This window comes from Leucopleurus acutus (genome assembly GCF_964270905.1).
Source record: "Leucopleurus acutus genome assembly, chromosome: 1".
NCBI classification, from domain to species: domain Eukaryota; kingdom Metazoa; phylum Chordata; class Mammalia; order Artiodactyla; family Delphinidae; genus Leucopleurus; species Leucopleurus acutus.
The window spans coordinates 27,646,515-27,663,712 of record NC_139142.1 but is presented as its reverse complement, the minus strand read 5'-3'; the positions used below and the strand labels follow the sequence as shown (position 1 = coordinate 27,663,712).

At 50.0% G+C, this 17,198-nt stretch overlaps 1 protein-coding gene across 1 annotated transcript in view; it reads right to left on the bottom strand.

Annotated features, from left to right (window-relative positions):
- Positions 1-17,198, bottom strand: part of LTBP2 (latent transforming growth factor beta binding protein 2) — a gene marked incomplete at its 5' end in the record, with an annotated part of 95,162 nt that overhangs the window by 45,172 nt on the left and 32,792 nt on the right. The window contains 4 exons of the mRNA XM_082841447.1: positions 647-933; positions 1,925-2,131; positions 2,654-2,824; positions 4,844-5,082. Of these exons, the coding sequence (XP_082697573.1) occupies positions 647-933; positions 1,925-2,131; positions 2,654-2,824; positions 4,844-5,082 (904 nt within the window). The remainder of the gene's footprint in view (positions 1-646; positions 934-1,924; positions 2,132-2,653; positions 2,825-4,843; positions 5,083-17,198) is intronic.

The following is a 17,198-nucleotide window of genomic DNA, read 5'->3' as shown; positions in this document are numbered from 1 at the left end:
AGAGCCCCTATCCCTTGGGTACTCACTACCTCCCCCAGTTCCGAGGAGGGGTTTCTGGGAGCGCCAAACTGCAATCCTAGGGAAAACCATCCTGGGTCTGGCTTAGCCCGTATCCTTAGGTGCCTGGACTCAGAAAAGCTTACATGATTTCCCATCACCGACTGAGGATGCCACCGGGGGTAGGGGGGGTGGAGTGTCTTATCTTTGCACCGCCAAGGCTTTGGGGTTTAACCTGCATTTGCTAATTTCACATCTCTGTGACTCCACCCTTAACTGAAGACCAAACTCCTTCTCGCCAGATCTAATAGCCCTACTACCCACGCACCGGGAGTCCTACACTCAGCTCCAGGAGAGCCCAGGATTTGCTAGGACACAAGGACGCTTGTTCCCCTCCAGAGGGGGCCTCTCTTGGGTCCTCTTCTGTGTGCCCGGCACTGACAGGTACCCAGTGGCGACCAAGTAGGAGGCTTAAGCTCTCTACACTCAGGCAATTTTATGCCCTGAGTTTTCCCATGTGGGGAATGGGAGACCCTGTAGATTCACATTCCTCAAGAACACGGAGGAGAGAGAGAAGGAGGAGGGGCACTGCAGGAAGCAGTCGTGGTCCCAGAAGACCCCGGGGCTGGGGCAGGAGCTGCCTTCTCACCTGTCCATTCACAGCACTCAGGTAGCACCGGCCCAGCAGTGCCGGAGGCCTGGGCACCACCGGGGGTGGCGGCCGAGGAACCACTCCAGACCGAGCCGGGATGCTGTTGCTGTCCCAGTGACCATGGCCGGGGCTGGCGGGGAGCCAGGGCGAGGGTCTGGTCTCCACGCTGTTCTCCTCTGGGGCCTCCTCGACTTCGCCCCGTACCCGAGCCACCTGGTGGACCTGCACGGAGGCCTCAGGCGGGTGGTGGATGTGCACCTTCACCAAGGAGGGGTTCACAAAGGCTGGGCACAGGGGCTGGGGTCAGAGGTGGGGAAACAGGGCCCCACCCTCTGAGGAGTGCAGCAGCCCTGGGCCAGGCAAGCCACTGGCTGTGTCTCCCCAAAACTCGCCTCCATTTCTTCACTCTCTACACAAAACCCAGAACAATACCCCAGGGAGGACAGGACCAAGCACAGGCTCCTTCCCTCCACACCTTAGCACAGGCTCCGGACGCGCAGGCTCAGCGGCCATGGCTCACGGGCCTAGCCGCTCCGTGGCATGTGGGATCTTCCCAGACCGGGGCACGAACCCGTGTCCCCTGCATCGGCAGGCAGACTCTCAACCACTGTGCCACCAGGGAAGCCCCATACCTTTTCTTGAAAAACCTTCATTACCAACTTCCAAACTACCTTCCTGATTCCACCTCCCCCCCATGATCCTGCACAACCTTCGAGCTCCAGCCCAACAGACCCTGCATCGTCCCCACTCTATGCCTTTGTTCACACCAGTCCCTCTGCCCAGGAAGCCCTCCACTCCCCTCTGCTTAACCAAAGCCTATGCATTGTTTAAGGCCTAATTGAAGTCCACCTCCCCCATGCAGCCTTCCCTGAACTCGCCAGGCTTGGGGCTCTCCATCCCCTGATCTCCTACAAAATTCTGTATTTTTTGTACCCTTTATTTGGCACCTAATAACGGAAGGCAGAGGAAAGGAACTGTTTTATGATGCTATTCTTTCTCATGCAACCTCCCTCTATTGTTCAGAACCATGGGTTCCTTGAAATCAGGACCCTACCCTTATACTCTTTTGTTTCCCCCATCGCACCCAGGGGATAAGAGAAAAAAAAAAAAAATTGATGAACTCAGATGGAAGGGCAGAGAAAAACTTAGGGAATGAAACTGAGTGCTAAGGGTAGAGGAGAAGGAAGGGCTGGAGACAGCTTCCCGTCCCCTCCATGAAGATGCCAGCACCCACCTTACGCGGTTACCCAGGTCGCCTCCCAGCCCCACACTCACCCATCTGGTTGGAGAGAGGCAGCGTGAAGGTGGACTGCTTCAAGGGGCCCTGTGGCGAGGCCCTGTGGTGGACCCCCCTCTCTGGAGGCTCCCTGTCCAGATTGGGAACGGGCAGGTGGCAGAACTTCCCAGTGGAGTTGGTGGGGCACCAGCATTCGTCCCTACCAATGCAGCGGCCTCCATTCAGGCAGGGGATCTGGCAGAAATCTACAACATCGACCTCAAGGTGACGTGGTGGAAGAACACAGCAGCACCTACTCTGTGGCCGCTGGGTGACAACAGGGAAGCAGGGGGAGCAAGACCCCCAAATCTGGATGGCTTTGGGAACCGGGCACCCCCTGAAATGCAGGGACTTTCCAGGAGGCCTGGGAGGATGAAGGAGGATGGATAATAACAGGCCTTGCCTTTCCTCCACCCTGCAGTAACCTGGGGGATAGGATGGGAGTGGGGGGCTTGGGGGGAGTGGCACTGTTAACGCCTTCACTTTTCTGTGGAGGAAACTTGGATTCAGCAAGGTTGTGAGACTTGTTCAGTCACATGTGACAGAGCTGGGTGAGGACTCAGCACTGTGTGGTTGGAGACCATTCACAGGAGCCACGGTATGAGAGCACCCGGCCTCCTTCCTGCAGAAGAGCTGGGATCCAGCCCAAGGCAGGCCTGTCCTTCTGGCTACCCCTGCACCCAGCCCCAGGGCCAGCCAGGAACCATGTGAGCGGGGAATGGACTCACAGATTCGGAAACCAGACTTGGGGTCATGCCCGTGGCCGCTCTGGCTGTACAGGGTGGTGGTATCGCCACGCTCGCAGCTGCTGGCACAGCGCCCATGGGCACAGGTCTGCTTGCAGACGGTGGGAGTGAAGACGATCTTGATCTTCTTGATTTTCTCCGTGAGATTCAGCCCTGCAGAGAGAGGGCTTGGGTCCAGGGGGCAAGGCTGAGAGGCACAGCTGTGACCTCCAGAGGCTGGTTAGAAAGGCCCACGGGACTGGGTTGAATCCATCCCAAGGGCATTTGCTAAGTACCTCCTGGATGCGAGGTTCCATAGCGGGGGCCGAGTAACAGCTCACAGGCCAACATCTACTGAGGGATGCCGACAGGCCAGCAACTGAGTTCACGCCTTATGCACAATAACTCTCAACCCTGTTGAGTATTATTTTAGGTTGAACCACTAGAAATTGCCATTTTTGTAGGTTAAAATGGTTGAATATTGGCAATGTTCTTATATCTAACCTAATATTTCCATCTGACAGTTAAGGAAACTGAGGTTCAGAGAAGGATGGGTTGCATCCCAAGTCACACAGCCAACAAGGGCTGCATCTGGGCTTTGCACCAAAGGGCAGAGAACAGAATGTAGCTCAGACTTGCCAGAGAAGAGAGTTTTCCAAGAGAACACCTGAAAGAATGATTTAGAGTCGGGTGTTGGAGGCCCTAATGGCCAGAACAAGGATAGGGAACTTTATTCAGTTGGTGGTGGGAAATCATTGAAAATTTTCAGTGAGAGATCAAAGACGAAGTGGGGGGAGGGTAATGCCATCTGAGCTGGGGTGTGCAGGTGGATGGAGAGACAGGGTGACTTGTTGGGAGGTCTTTGTAGCAGTGTGAGCTGAGGTCGCTTCATTTAACACAAGTGGAAATACAAAGGAGGGGTATTCATTCTGTATAGGGGGCCCAGCGGGGAAGCCAGGAGGCGGAGGGGTTGAGAAGGGAAGTATAAAAGGTCTATGGAGACTTGACAGTGAAGGGAGGAGAGATAGAAAGGAAGGCAGAGGGAAGTGGAGAAATAGCCATGCGTGTGTGTGTGTGTGTGTGTGTGTGTGTGTGTGTGTGTGTGTGTGAGAATGGGAGAGCTGTAAGTAACTGTATATGCTCTAGGGAAAGGGCTGAGTGGGGAACAGGTTGAAGGGGGAGGAGAACCGGGGTGGGGGGAGGGCAGGTGACAGCCTAGGGTTCCAGAAGAGTCAAGAAACAGTGGGATGTACCTTAGACAAGAAGAGGGGCACTTCCTTCTCAAGATGGCAAGAAAGGTCATCAGCTATAAAAAGGACACTGATGCATGCTGTCCACAGCATGGATAAACCTCAAAAACATTACACTAAGTGAAAGAGCCAGACACAAAAGGCCACGTATTGCATGATTCCGTTTATATGAAAAGTCCAGGATACACAAATCTATAAGGACAGGGAGTAGATTAGTGGGACCAGGGGCCGAGGCGAGGGTGGGAGTGGGGAAGGGAGTGACTGTTTAATGGGCACGGGGCTGCTTCTGGCAGTGATGGCAATGTTCTGTAATTAGATGGTGGATGCACAAAATTGTGGATATGCTAAACATCACTGATGTGTACACTTTAAAATGGGCAGGAAGGTGAGGACTCTGGGGAGTGGAAAGCATGGCCATGGGATGGGGCTGGGGAAGGTGGGGGCAGCTTGGAGTAGCTGCTCTGAGGAATGAGAGAAAGTGTCCAGGCACACCGGGAAGGATGGCTGGGCAACGAGCAAGAATGTGTGGAGGCTTGAATCCTCAGGGATGCGCAGCTCTCTCCTCTGGGAAGCAGAGGCCCCGCTGTAGGTAACAAGGGGTTTACAGGAAGGATGAGGTGGAAGGACCGGCGCCAGGGAGGTGAGGTTCACAACTGGATATGAGGGAAGCAAAGGCAGAACAGGTGACAGATGGGGCAGAAATGGAGCAATCAAGGTCTAGGTGTCTCAAAGGGGCAAAGCCTCCAACAGCTGGCTTAGGACCCATGGAGCCCGACACAAAGCAGATGCTTGACAACTGTTTTGTTCATTGGCTGAAAAGATAAGAGACAGGGTGACAGCTCAGCCCTTCTGAGAGGGTGAAGGGGGAAGCAAAGGTGGGGAGAAGGAGGTCCAAGATTTAGATGCCCTGCTCTTTGAGGACCTGGAGTCAGGGTGTCCTTACCCCAGGAGGATGACGGGTGGCCCAGATATGCTGCCTGCTGGGCACCATCCTTCCGTTCAGGGCCTGGCCCCATGGGCAGGGCATTGGAGGTCAGCTGGCCATTGGCCGCAGTGGCCAGATAAAGTCGGACAGTCTGGGACAGCCCCACGTGCTGCTGGGTGGCGTGTGTCTGGCTGAGCCCACTCAGGGTCCTGTGGAGACAACCGGGGCATGGGGTTTGCATCCCAGGAACAGTGTCTCTGTGCCCTTCCTGTTCAGGACGTCCACCCCCGCCTCTGCACTAGTAGAGTGTTCTCTGGCTGCCTTCTTGCCAACTCCAGGAAAACGGAGGTGCCCTGAGACAGGGGAACAGGACTAAGGCCAGCTGGCTAGTTCGGTGGGAGTGCCTACCCCTATGTAGAACTGCCAGGCTTTGGCTGGGTATTCTGGGCAAGTCACTGAGCCTCCCTGGGCCTCAGGGCCCTCGACTGCAAAATAAAGGTGTTAGATTGGTCCCATGTAGCTCTGACATTTGAAGAGTTTGAGACTCTGATGGACCAGCCCTTGCCCTAAAACTGAGTCCTGTGCCTACTTCTTGCCACTTCTTAATACAACCTTTCATACAAATTGCTTGTGGAACATGTGCCCGGCAAATACACGTTAACAGATTGATTTGGGGGCAGAGCCCTGAATATCCCTCTGATTAATGTTATTGTAAAAATAATATAACAACAATGTTCAAGGAGAAAAAAAATGAATTCATCATCCTCCTACCCCAACACGGCAAATACTTTGGCATATTTCCTTTCAACCTTTGCTCAAGTATATGTTCTTACACTATTGTCATCACTTGCAGATACCATTTAAATTCTGATTTTTCACTTAACATTAGATCGTACTTTATACAATTCCACAATTTTCATATTGATCATCTTAATTGCTACAAGGTAGTCTATCTGAAGATGAATCACAATTTATTCAGACATTCTCCTGTTATATACTTAGATTGTTTTTTTAATTTTTAACTGTGGACATCCTGACTCATGGATTTTTTTCTTTGGTTAAAATATTCCTTTAGTATAGGGGAATCCATTAAACTGTTTTTATTCTGTGTATTTGAAAAATATTTATAAGAAACATTTTGAAAAGGCTTATTATTTTAGGATTAATTCTGTGGACTAGAATGATCATATCAGAGGTTACATTTATGGCTCTAGGTATACACTGGAGGACTGCTCTCCAAAAGGTTGTATAAATGTCCCATTCAGAGTGCAGCCTCGCCAACATTATTATATTATACACAGCCTCGCCAGTGTATTATTAATTTTTCATCATCATCATCATCATAAATGATACTTCAATGTTGCTTTAGCTACCTTTTTTTTTATCATTTCTGAGGTTGAATTTTTTTCATACATCTATTTACCACTTGTGAAAATTTTCTGCTCATGTCCTTTGATATCTTAACTATGTGAGTTGTTTGCTCATAAACTTGAACGGTTCTTTATGTGTTTATTATAAGGCAGGTCATTCTACAAGGCAGCCTTGTTGTAAATACTCTGTCACTGTCCAAATGTATATGAACCACTGTATACATGACAGTGTCTGGACTGTGGTGGGTGTGAGCACATTGTAGACACTGAAGCTGAGAGAGTAATTACTTGCCCAACGTTATACAACAGGTAAATCAGGCCCCAGGACTCCAATCCAGCAGAGCTTGACTCCTGTGCCACCCAACAGAGCAGCCCAGACCATGACAGAAACTCAGCCTAGAAGCTTCTGCTCAGGCCTGGGGTGGTGCTCTTTCCTCCCGTAGGTCCCACCCCTAGCCTCTCCACTGGATTCTTTGCCCAAGTGGGTGCTGGGACCCTCTCCCTCCATCATCCCTACTCCTGTTCTGTTGGCCCCGGGTGTCCAGGCCATGAGCAATCTCCTTCTCATCCCTCCCTGGCAGAAGCCAGAGCAGCACAGGTGTCAGAGTTGGGCACCTTCCAGCCCTTCCCCAGCCCTGTTGGCCTGGGACTTGGCTCCCGTGAGCTTCATCACTGCGCTTCTTCCAGTGCGACCAGCAGCAAATACTCACCCTGACAGCCCCAAACATGCCCCAGCCTGCTCCCCGAGTTTGAGGGCTGGAGTGAGAGAGAGGGCCCGTTAGCCACCCCAGAAGCTCTGGGAGCTGTAATGGACCAGATTTGGGGGCTCCACCCTCAGGCACCTGCTCCTAACTCCGAGGAGAAGGTCAGCACAGCCAGCTGCAGCAGAAAACACAATCCTTCCAATGGCTTCCAAGAGTTCACCAAAGAGTGAGAGGTAAGTGAGCTGGTGGGTCGGTGGAAGTCTCCTCCTGGTGGTACCAAGCCAGTACTATGGCTCAGCTTAGTGTCAGCATCACAGAGCAACCAGGGAGCTAAAGGGAGTAGTTCAGGTTCTGCCCGGACCACCTGGGACATTTCTGAACTTGATGCTGACAAAGAGCTCTCCAGTCTGGTCAAGGTGGAAACTCAAAGGGTTCTTTCTTGGTCTTTTGCTGTCACTGTTGTTACTGTTGCCATCACTTGTTTCTCTAGTTGGAACTCAATGCTAATGGCCGCAAGATTCCTGAGTTCAAATCCCTTAAGGGCCAAAGGTTTAACTTTGCAGAGAAGAAAAAAATGTCTTCCCTAGTTGTAGAAAGGACCTGTCTGTACAGAGAAGAGAGGACAGGAGTTGGGCCAGGCAGATGTCAGTTCTGCCTCCTACTTGACCAGTCACTGAGATCCCCTGAAACTCAGATTCCTAATCAGTAAAACAGGAATAGTGACACCCACCTCACCGGGCTATGGTGAGGACCAAGGGGAACAGTGACACCATGTGATTATTTTGAAAATATAAATAAGTGGTCACAAGTTGAAAACTATACCAGAACTTTAAAATCACATGAACAAAGAAAAGGAAGTGCTAGCTATAGTTCAGACAAAATACCTCTCCCCAAGCCACTAAAAATTCTTCTTCATCTAAGAGGAATAAAAGACACCTCAAATATCTTGTTATACTGCCCAAGCATCCTTACATATAAAAGGCCAAGGGACTACTCTGATGTCAATACATTTTTAACAACCACAGCCTTCTGAGCTCAATCCATTGTCAGCTGCTGCTGTGATGGGGATTTCGGGTTAAACAGTACAAATCAAAAAGTCCTACCTTCTGAGAGGCTCACAGCCAAGTAAAGAAGGAAGTCTTGGTTCTTTGATAGGTCCTATGTCTTACACTGAAAACACCCCTCTAAAGAGTCAGCTATCTCCCTTCATAAACCCCAGACCAGTCCTCGGAGGTGGACAGGGAGGGAGGGCCCCCCACCCCATGTGTGAAGGGCTTCAGGTCCTCAGCTCAGCTCTGGCTCCTAGAGAGTGGTAGGAACAGAGGCAAGTGAGAGCTGCACTGGGAAGGTGACTTTCTTTGACTAAAGTCCCCGGAGCGGGGCTCTGTCCACTCTCAGCTTTGGAAGAACTGCTTTGATTTCGTTAAAGGATAGCATAAAGGTTCTCAGACTCGCCTGGCCCAAGATTATCTCTCTGGGATTGTTCCAAGGAGGTCCTGGCAGAGCTGCCACAATTGACTGGAACATCCATCTCTCTAGACTTCAGGATTTCATGGATCAGTAAAATTTTGAAACAAATGTAGGGGACCAACATAAAGTTGCCAACTTTTTATTTAGGTAAGACATTAAAACACACACACACACACACACACACACACACACACAAAACTCCCAATTATTACCACCATAATTTTATGAAAGAAAAGACATTTCAATGCCAATAAGAAATATTTGAATAAGCTTAACTTCGTGGAAATCTCACCTCATTGACTTTATTTTTTTCATTTCTTCATGGACCAACAAAAACTCTCATCACAGACCGTCATGGAGCCAAGGAGGAGCCACTGGGTATGATCCACCAAGATGTGCTCTGGCCTGAGGACTCTCTGGCCCTTTCAACTAACTTGGGAAAAAACCTTCCATCCCAGCTGGCTGGGATCTTCAGACCTGAGTGGAAACTCCCTGGACAGTGCATACCCATGATAATGCCACTCAGCTGAACATGTTGCCCCCATATTCTGCCCAACTCACTAAGGTTCTCAAACAGTGATGGGGAGACGAGTGGGTGAGGGGCTCCGTGCCCTCCTTCCCACCCACTTTCACCTTAGCCTGGTGGCTCCACTCTATCTAATTGATAACTGGGTTTCCACAAACTATTTTGTTTGCTAAGTGTTCTGCTGCCAAAAGAAAGTTTAAAAACATCACTGCAAGGTACATAGAATAATTACAGCTCCCATGGACAGAGCACTGAAGGATGTACTTTAAATGCATCATCTTTTTTTTTTAAATGCATCATCTTATTCATGTTATTTTACTGAATGAAAAAAGTAAGTTGCAGGATAATATGGACAGTAATACTTCCAGGTTTTTGTTTGAAGAAAAACCTCTCTCTCTTCCCTACAGATATTTATATAGGCATAGGAAAGGTCTGGAAGGATCTGTAAACAGTGGCTGCCCCTTGGGGATGAGAATGCCTAGGTATGTGTAACTACTGTTTTAAACTTTATGTTTTCATATTTTTAGAGTTTTTTCAGTAAAAAAAATTTTTTTACAGTTTTACAGTAAACATGCATTATGTTGTAATAAAAATAAATCTCTATTTTCCCCAGCAACTCCAATTTATAGGTAAGGAAATTGAGGCTCAGGAAAAGCATGATAAATGTGTGTATATTACTAGGATCCAAGGTGGACTCTGATGGCTAACAGAGGTACAGGAGTTCAGATGTAAGCAGGACCATGACATTTGAGCTGGGGCTTAAGAGAAGGGTAGGAATTTCACAGTCCAAAATGAGGGGGAAGACATTCCAGATAAGAAAAGTAACATAAGAAAATGCATGAAGGTGGGAAGCATGGGCCATATTTAAGGAAGGATAATGAGCACAGTTGGATAAAGCATAGAATGGAAGGGAAGGGAGGGAAGGAAAATAACATCCATTCAGTGCCTACCAAGTAGTGGACATCATTCTAGGTGTTTTACATAACATATCATTTACTTGTCCAAACAACCAACCCTATGATCAAAAACCTCTGCTTGGCCAAAATGACTTTAAACAAAGTAAAAAGACAAAAGGCAAAATGGGAAAAATATGTGCAATTCATATCACGATAAAGAACCAATCTCCATAATATTTAAAGAGCTCCTAGAAACAGAAAAGACAGACCAAACCAATAGCCCTAGAAGAAAAGTCAGCAAAGGAATATGAACTGTTCACAGAAAAAAAAACCCCAAACGTTTCTTTTTTTTTCAAGATCAAGATTTTTAAAAATTAATGTTTCATTGCTTCATCAAGTACATTCTCAAGTATAATTTTTTTTTGTTTACTATGAATATATGGTGACAAAGAGCACAGTTTGAAGCAACTGCACTGACTTTTCCTAAGGCACCAGCCGTTTTCCCCACCATGGCTTATGAACCATAGTGCAATTGTCAACGCAATGAAAAAGGAACTTAGTATTATTATTAAAATAGTTTTAACCCTTAAAGAGTCTTGGGCTAACAGATAGCACTTTGAGAACTACTGTTTTACTAGAACAAAAATATATTTCTCATTTTTGTTATGTTGACTTTGGGTTGGTTACAGGTATCTTCATTCTGGAATCCTGACAGAAGAAAAAGCCTTTATCTGGCACCTGTTTTTCCTGTGGCAGAGGAAAATGAGCAAAATAAACTCATGCATTGGCTTCCAAAGCTTCTTCTTAGACATGACCTATATCACTTCTCATCTTCCATTGACTTTGGTCAAGTCCCATGGCCAAGCTTGATGTCAATGGAAAGAAGGAAGTACTCCTCCCATAGGTAGGGACCCTGGAAACCGTGGCCTCCGACGCCGCTCCCCCGTCCCGGGAAAGGAGACACAATTCCCCTCCTCGCCTCCGCCGCCACCTACAACCACCCCCAAAATAACCCCTACGGGTGGTGAGAGGCAATTATAACCCGGGCGAGCGGAGGGCGGGGGAATGGGCGTCGGGCGGGCGGGGTCGGGGAGCGCGGCGCGGGTCCCCAGGTGGCGAGCGGATGTGCTCCCACCGCCCCAAATGTTTCTTAAACACATGAAAGTAGGCTCAACTTTTCTCATTCTAAGGGATGTGCAAATGAAAACTACTTTGAGATAGCATTTTTCAGTCCATCAGATTAGCAAAAAATCCAAAAGTTTAATAATAGACTAATTTGGTGAGATTGTGCAGAAACAGACACTCAGATGTTGCTGGTAGGAATGTAAGTCGACACAGCCCATTTGGAGAGCAATTTGGCAATGTCTATCCACACAGCAATGCATCAATGCTTTGCCCCTGCAGGTCCACCTCCGAGGCTGTGCTGCAGATACACCTGCTGTGGTAGGCACTGCTGCCGCCCTGCCCAGTCCCCTTTGTGGCCGGTGCACCCCACACTGGCTTCCCCTGAGCTGTGCTCCGGGCGGAAGACGACCACCTGACAAGCTCCTCCCACCATCATGACCACGAAGCCAATGACTGACTGAACCGGAAGTTTAAAAGCCCCGCCTCCTTGCTTCAAGGTGGGACAGCTGTCCAAGCTCCGCCCTCTGTTAGGCTATGGCTTGATTTTCCCGGGACCAATCCTTGCTTGGCTCTTTCCGCCTTTCCATTCTGCCTCCCTCCCGCCCTTAGCCCTCCCCGAGTAAATCACACACACACCTGAATTCACGTCCCAGCTCCGCCTCTAGGGGGAACTGACCTAAGACACTTGTAAACGTCCACAATGATGGATGAACAAGAGTATTCATAGTAGCACTGTTTTGTAATTGCAAAATATTTTGTAAAGAATAGAAACAATTTAAGTGTCCCTTAGTAGGAGATTGGTTAAACAAACTAAGAGACATCCACGGGATGGAGTCCTATGCCCTCAAAACAGAAAGATGCAGCCCTTTTACATCCACAGAAAAGCTCTCCACGATATATAGAAAAGTGAAAAAACAGCCCAAATCTGGCCCACCGACTGTTTTTGTACAGACTGTGACCTAACAATGGTTTTTTATACTTTTTAATGGTTGGAAAAAATCAAACGAAGAATAATATTTCATGACATGAGAAAGCGATACGAAATTCAAATTTGTTTCCATAAATACAGTTTAACTGGAACACAGTCACACTCATTGTCTAAAACTGCTTTTGCTCTACAGTGGCAGAGCTGAGTAGTTGCAGACACCATATGTTGTACAAAGCCTAAAATATTTACTATCTGGCTTTTTGTGGAAGAAGTTTGCTGACTCCTGGTGTGGGGCATGTAAACTTTTGTGTAAAAATAGAGAAAATAAGCATGAATTTATTTGCATATTCATAAAGCAACCTTGGAAGGATACCCTGAGAATTAATAAGTGGTTTCCTGTGTGTGTGTGTGTGTGTGTGTGTGTGTGTGTGTGTGTTGGGGGGGGAGTGGGAAGTGGATGCATGGGGAAGAAACTGGTGCTACAATTTAATGAATGCTTGTGCTGTGCCGGGCTGCATGCCAACAATGCATGTCACATGCATTATCTCATGAAATCCTCTCCGTAACCCTAAGAGTTAGATACTCATTATCCCCCATTTCACAGTCAAGAAAACAGAGGGTAGGGAGATTCTATACCTTGCTGAAGGTCGCAGAACTCCTAAGTGCAGAAGCCAGGTTACCAAACCAGGTAAGTTCATCCTCAAGCCACCCACCATTTGTCATTTCTCTATCGCCATTTCACTGAGGCTGTGAGGGATTAAAGAAGAATAGGTTCGGGTCCATATCGTGGAGGGCTTGAAATATCAGGGAGGTGTCTGGGCTGTACTGAATGGGTAAGGGGGAGTCCCTAGAGATTTTGGAGAAGCCCACCCTCTTTCATGCATTCAAGAAGCACTTACTGAATGCCTGCCACGTGCCAGGTATCCAGGTCCAAGGGTGGCAAAGACTCTCTTGCCCTCTCTGCTCCAGTGGAGACTGAGCAAAGGAACCAGCATCCCAGCACATGTGTGGAGGTACAGCGGGAGCCATACATTAGCCTTGAGGTGCAGGTGGTCTTCAAGCAGGTCTGGGACATGATGGGATGGACCTTTTCAAATGTTTATTACTTTGATGAAAGATTACCTGGTGGTGGATAGACCAGAGAGGGGAGGGCTGGAGGCCAGCTGGAAGGCTTTGGCTGGGCTCTAGGCTAGCAGGGACCAAGGATGGGACCAAGAAGAGGATCGGGATTCAGGGGATATTTAATACATAGAGAGTTCCCAGCTGTGGCTTAGACAAATGGGTGGAGGACATTCCAAGATCTCAGGGAGTGATCCAAGAAGTGACTCAGTTTGGGACATGGTGAGTGCGGGTGCCTCAGGATGGATCTCAGAAGCAGATGGAAATACCCAGGAGGCAGCACTCAGGAGAGAGGCTGCAGACACAGTCTGCAGACACAGTCAAGGGAGTCCTGGTGGAGAGGTGGGGCTGCAGGGACCATATTACTTGGGGAGAGTATTCATAACAAACCACGACTCAGAGTTCCACTGCTGGACTCTGCTTACACTTGCCTGTTTCAAAAAGGGAAATGTGTTAATGAAGAGACTGGTCCCCGTGTTGGGCTTTGCTCCCATAAATTTGTCTCCAACCTTTGGTGCCTGCTACCGCTTGCCTGCTAGCATGCGATAAAGCAAATGACAAGCCAAAAAGGAACACTGACGGGAAAACGTGGCAACAGCCCATCACACTTCACTCGACAGCTTGCTGTCTACATGGCTACGTGCGTGTGCCTATAGAGGGTTTTTATTTTGCACACACAGATGATCATCATAGTTTCTGCTAGTAAAACTGTTCCCAGTTCTAATTATGGAATTAATTACATTGATAGCTCATGGTGTCCCTTATGACTGCCAGATGCTCTGACACGGAAACACTTTAAGAAATACAGGAGCAAAGGGAGAATCAATAAGGGCAGAGGAGGGGTCTGGGGAGCAGCAAGGCTTGAGGGGCAGACCAAGAAAGAGGCTGTGGAGATGTCAGAGAGGCAGGAGGGGACAGGGAGAGAGCGCCGAGACAGGAGGGCGCTCCTTGGACTCTATCCCTGCTCCGGGCCTTCCTGTAACTGCAGGCCCAGCTCCTTACAATTGAACACACCTTGGCGCCTCCCAAGTGGCTCAGTCTCCCCTGAGAATCTGGGTCCTGGAGAGGCAGGGGGAAGCCCTCGCACAGCTCTGCTCCTTCTCTCCTCCTCGCTGTCCAGGCCTCAAGCCCAGGCCACAGTCAGGTGGCCCTTGTGCCTAATCCCCAGGGACCCAAGGTAGTGTTTCCAGACATCACGCTCTAGCCCCCGCTGCAAACCTGCCCTGCCCCGGCAGGGAACAAGGGGACACCCAGCCTTGGTGGGCAAAGAGGAGGGGCCGCCAAGCCCTTGCTCCTTGAGACTCTGCATTGGCTTTTTTCTCTCCTGGATGGGCCAGGGTGCTGGGCAGGAAGCTGGAGTGGGCTGCCCAGGCCCTGGGATCACACCTAGGGCACCTCAGGGGGCAGAGAGGGGAGGAGGAGGTGCCCTGAAGGGCTGCCCAGGGCCCCAGGAAATGCCCCTCATTTTCTACGTAAGTTTCATTTTGTCCAAGTGTCAAACTGCCGAGCAATCGCCCTCTCCCTCCAGCCAGGAAGGAGGTAAAGGAAGGGCCCCTCCAGGAGCTCCTCTGCCTCCTTCTGGGCCCAGCAAGACCACCCAAAGGGCTGCAGCATGGCCAGGGATACAGATCCCGAGAGGGGAAAGGAGGGGACTGGATCTTACCCTCTTTTTTTTTTTTTTTTTTTTTTTGCGGTACGCGGGCCTCTCGCTGCTGTGGCCTCTCGCGTTGCGGAGCACAGGCTCTGGATGCGCAGGCTCAGCGGCCATGGCTCACGGGCCCAGACACTCCGCGGCATGTGGGGTCTTCCCGGACCGGGGCACGAACCCGTGTCCTGTGCATCGGCAGGCGGACTCTCAACCACTGCGCCACCAAGGAAGCCCCTTACCCTCTTTATATCCTTCATGGAGTCATCACAGCGCTGGGCAGACAGCTGCCGCCCCCCAGAGAGTCATCACATTGAACATTGAACTCTGTGGCTCCCAGCACTCTGGCCTCACTGGAGCCATCTCCCCAGCCCAGGCCAGGTCCCACTCCACAGCCATCCAGGGCCAATGAACTTGGGCCTTTGGCTCCAAGTTCCCCCAGGAAGACGTGTCAGCTTGTGGGGAACCTGGATGTCATGAATTCATCATCTAACCACTTCCAAGGTCCACTTGTGAGCACCTCAGATGGTGCGTGATCCCACATGGGCACTGAGGGAAAAGCATCTGGCCCACCAAGGGCTTACAATCCAGGCAGGGAAGCAGGAGGCAGGGGAGGGCTGGCACACCTGGTTCCTTTGTGTGCATTAGAAAAGGGGCCCTGGGCAGCCAGTTTACAGAGGCTGCCCTGCTTCCTTCAGGCTGATGTAGCATGGTGCCAGGGCTGGGCAAGCGGAACGTAGGCTAGAGTTTAGCCCCATTCATCTCCTGACCTTTGTGTAGAGTGCAACACGCCCCCCGCCCCACACCATGCACGGTGGTCCTGGGAGAAGACCCTGCACATGAGTGTTTCCTACAATCCAAGAGTGGAAAAGCAGCAGGTAGTCAGGTGAGCTGCCTGACCAAGATGCTCCAGGCCTCCCTACACAGGTGTAGCCCTGGGTCTGGATGCCTGGGGAAGACTTTCTAGAAGTTGTGTGATGTTAGCTGGAGGAAGGCATGGGGAGGACAGAGTCCACCCAAGAGCGAGAGAACCACGAGTGCAAAGGGACAAATCCAAGAATGTGCTGGTGATGGTGCTCAGGGGGTAAGGAGGTGTGTCTGGTTAAAGGGAAGAAAGGAAGGGCCAAGGATGACAACAAATAACAGCAAATAGCTACATTTATTTGCCAGGTACTGTTCTAAGCACTTTATGTATATCAACGAATTTAATCATCATTATATGAGGAAGTAGGTATTATGATTATCCCCATTTTACAGGTGAGGCACAGAGTAGCTAGGTAACTTGCCTAAGGTCACAGAGCCAATGACTAACAGAGCTGGGAATCCGACACAGGAGGCCTGCATCTGCATCTCGTTCCCGAGCCTGTACTCTAAACCTCTACACTATATCGTGGCTTGAGAGCTATACTTTGGGTCTGAGCTTTAGAGCCTTATCCTTTGGGTCTCATGTATAAAAGGGAAGCCTTGAAGGAAGATGTTTTTACCAGGAAGGAACAAGGTTAAAAATGGTCTCTTAGGAAGGCGATCATGGACAACTCCTCCCTGGAGCTCCCACCCACACTGACCACCCAGCTGCCTGGCCAAGAGTGCTCTCCTCCCCCACCCCTGCCCCCCAGACGTTTTCTCAGGGCATCTGTGGTCCCCAGGGTGAGGCAGAGGTGAGGCAGTGAAGTCTGTGGAGCCGCAGTACTCCACACATACCCACTGGTTCAAGTAACTGCTCTGTTTACGGAAACTCAGGCACAGAACAAACATCACTTTAGAAAGGTCCCCAGTGCCCTGCAAGGCGGCTCTCACGATCCCCACAGCACCTGTGAAGCACCTGCGATGCAGAGACAGTCAGTCTCTGGCCCTAGCTCACGTGTCTCATGAATGGCAAAACCCAGGATTCAAACCAGGTCTATCACACTCCTCCCAGCACTGCACCCTCACTCTCACCGCAAGCTGCTGCTGCATGAGTGACAGAGAAGCAAGTGAAAAAAGGAAGTGGTTGGAGAGGTGAAGAGGTGAAGGGAAAGAAAACACGAGTCAGGGCGTATGGGCACCTGGAAAGTGCTACAGATCAGAGGAGAGAACTTGAGGCTGAGGGGATTGAGTTTGGACCACTTCCCAGAGCCATGAAGAACTTGGTACGTCTCGCCACCACCAAATGGGCCATGAGACGCCCACCTCTTGAACCCCGAGTTCCCAGCCTGTGGTCTTTGGGACCCATCTTCCTTCCATGTATGTTCCCCCAACCCCTGGCGGGCACGCACGCCCAGGCGCACACACACACACACACACACACACACACACACACACACACACACACAGCTTAGCTGGCCTGCCTTATAGGACAGCAAACACAGGCCTGTGACTTCAGATGAGTTTATCCCACCTGGACAGGCCCATTGTAGACAAAGGCAGCTGGTGCCTGGGTCAAGGATATGCTTCTCAGGGGCTGGTCAAAGTCTTGGCAGCCTTCAGCCAGCCTGCTCTTCCAGGGCCTGGAACTCTTCCCCAGGACCATAAACAAAAGGAGATTTCTAAAAGACCTGGGCGCCCAATCTGAGAAGCCTTCGCTCATCCCAAACCTACCAACCAATTATGT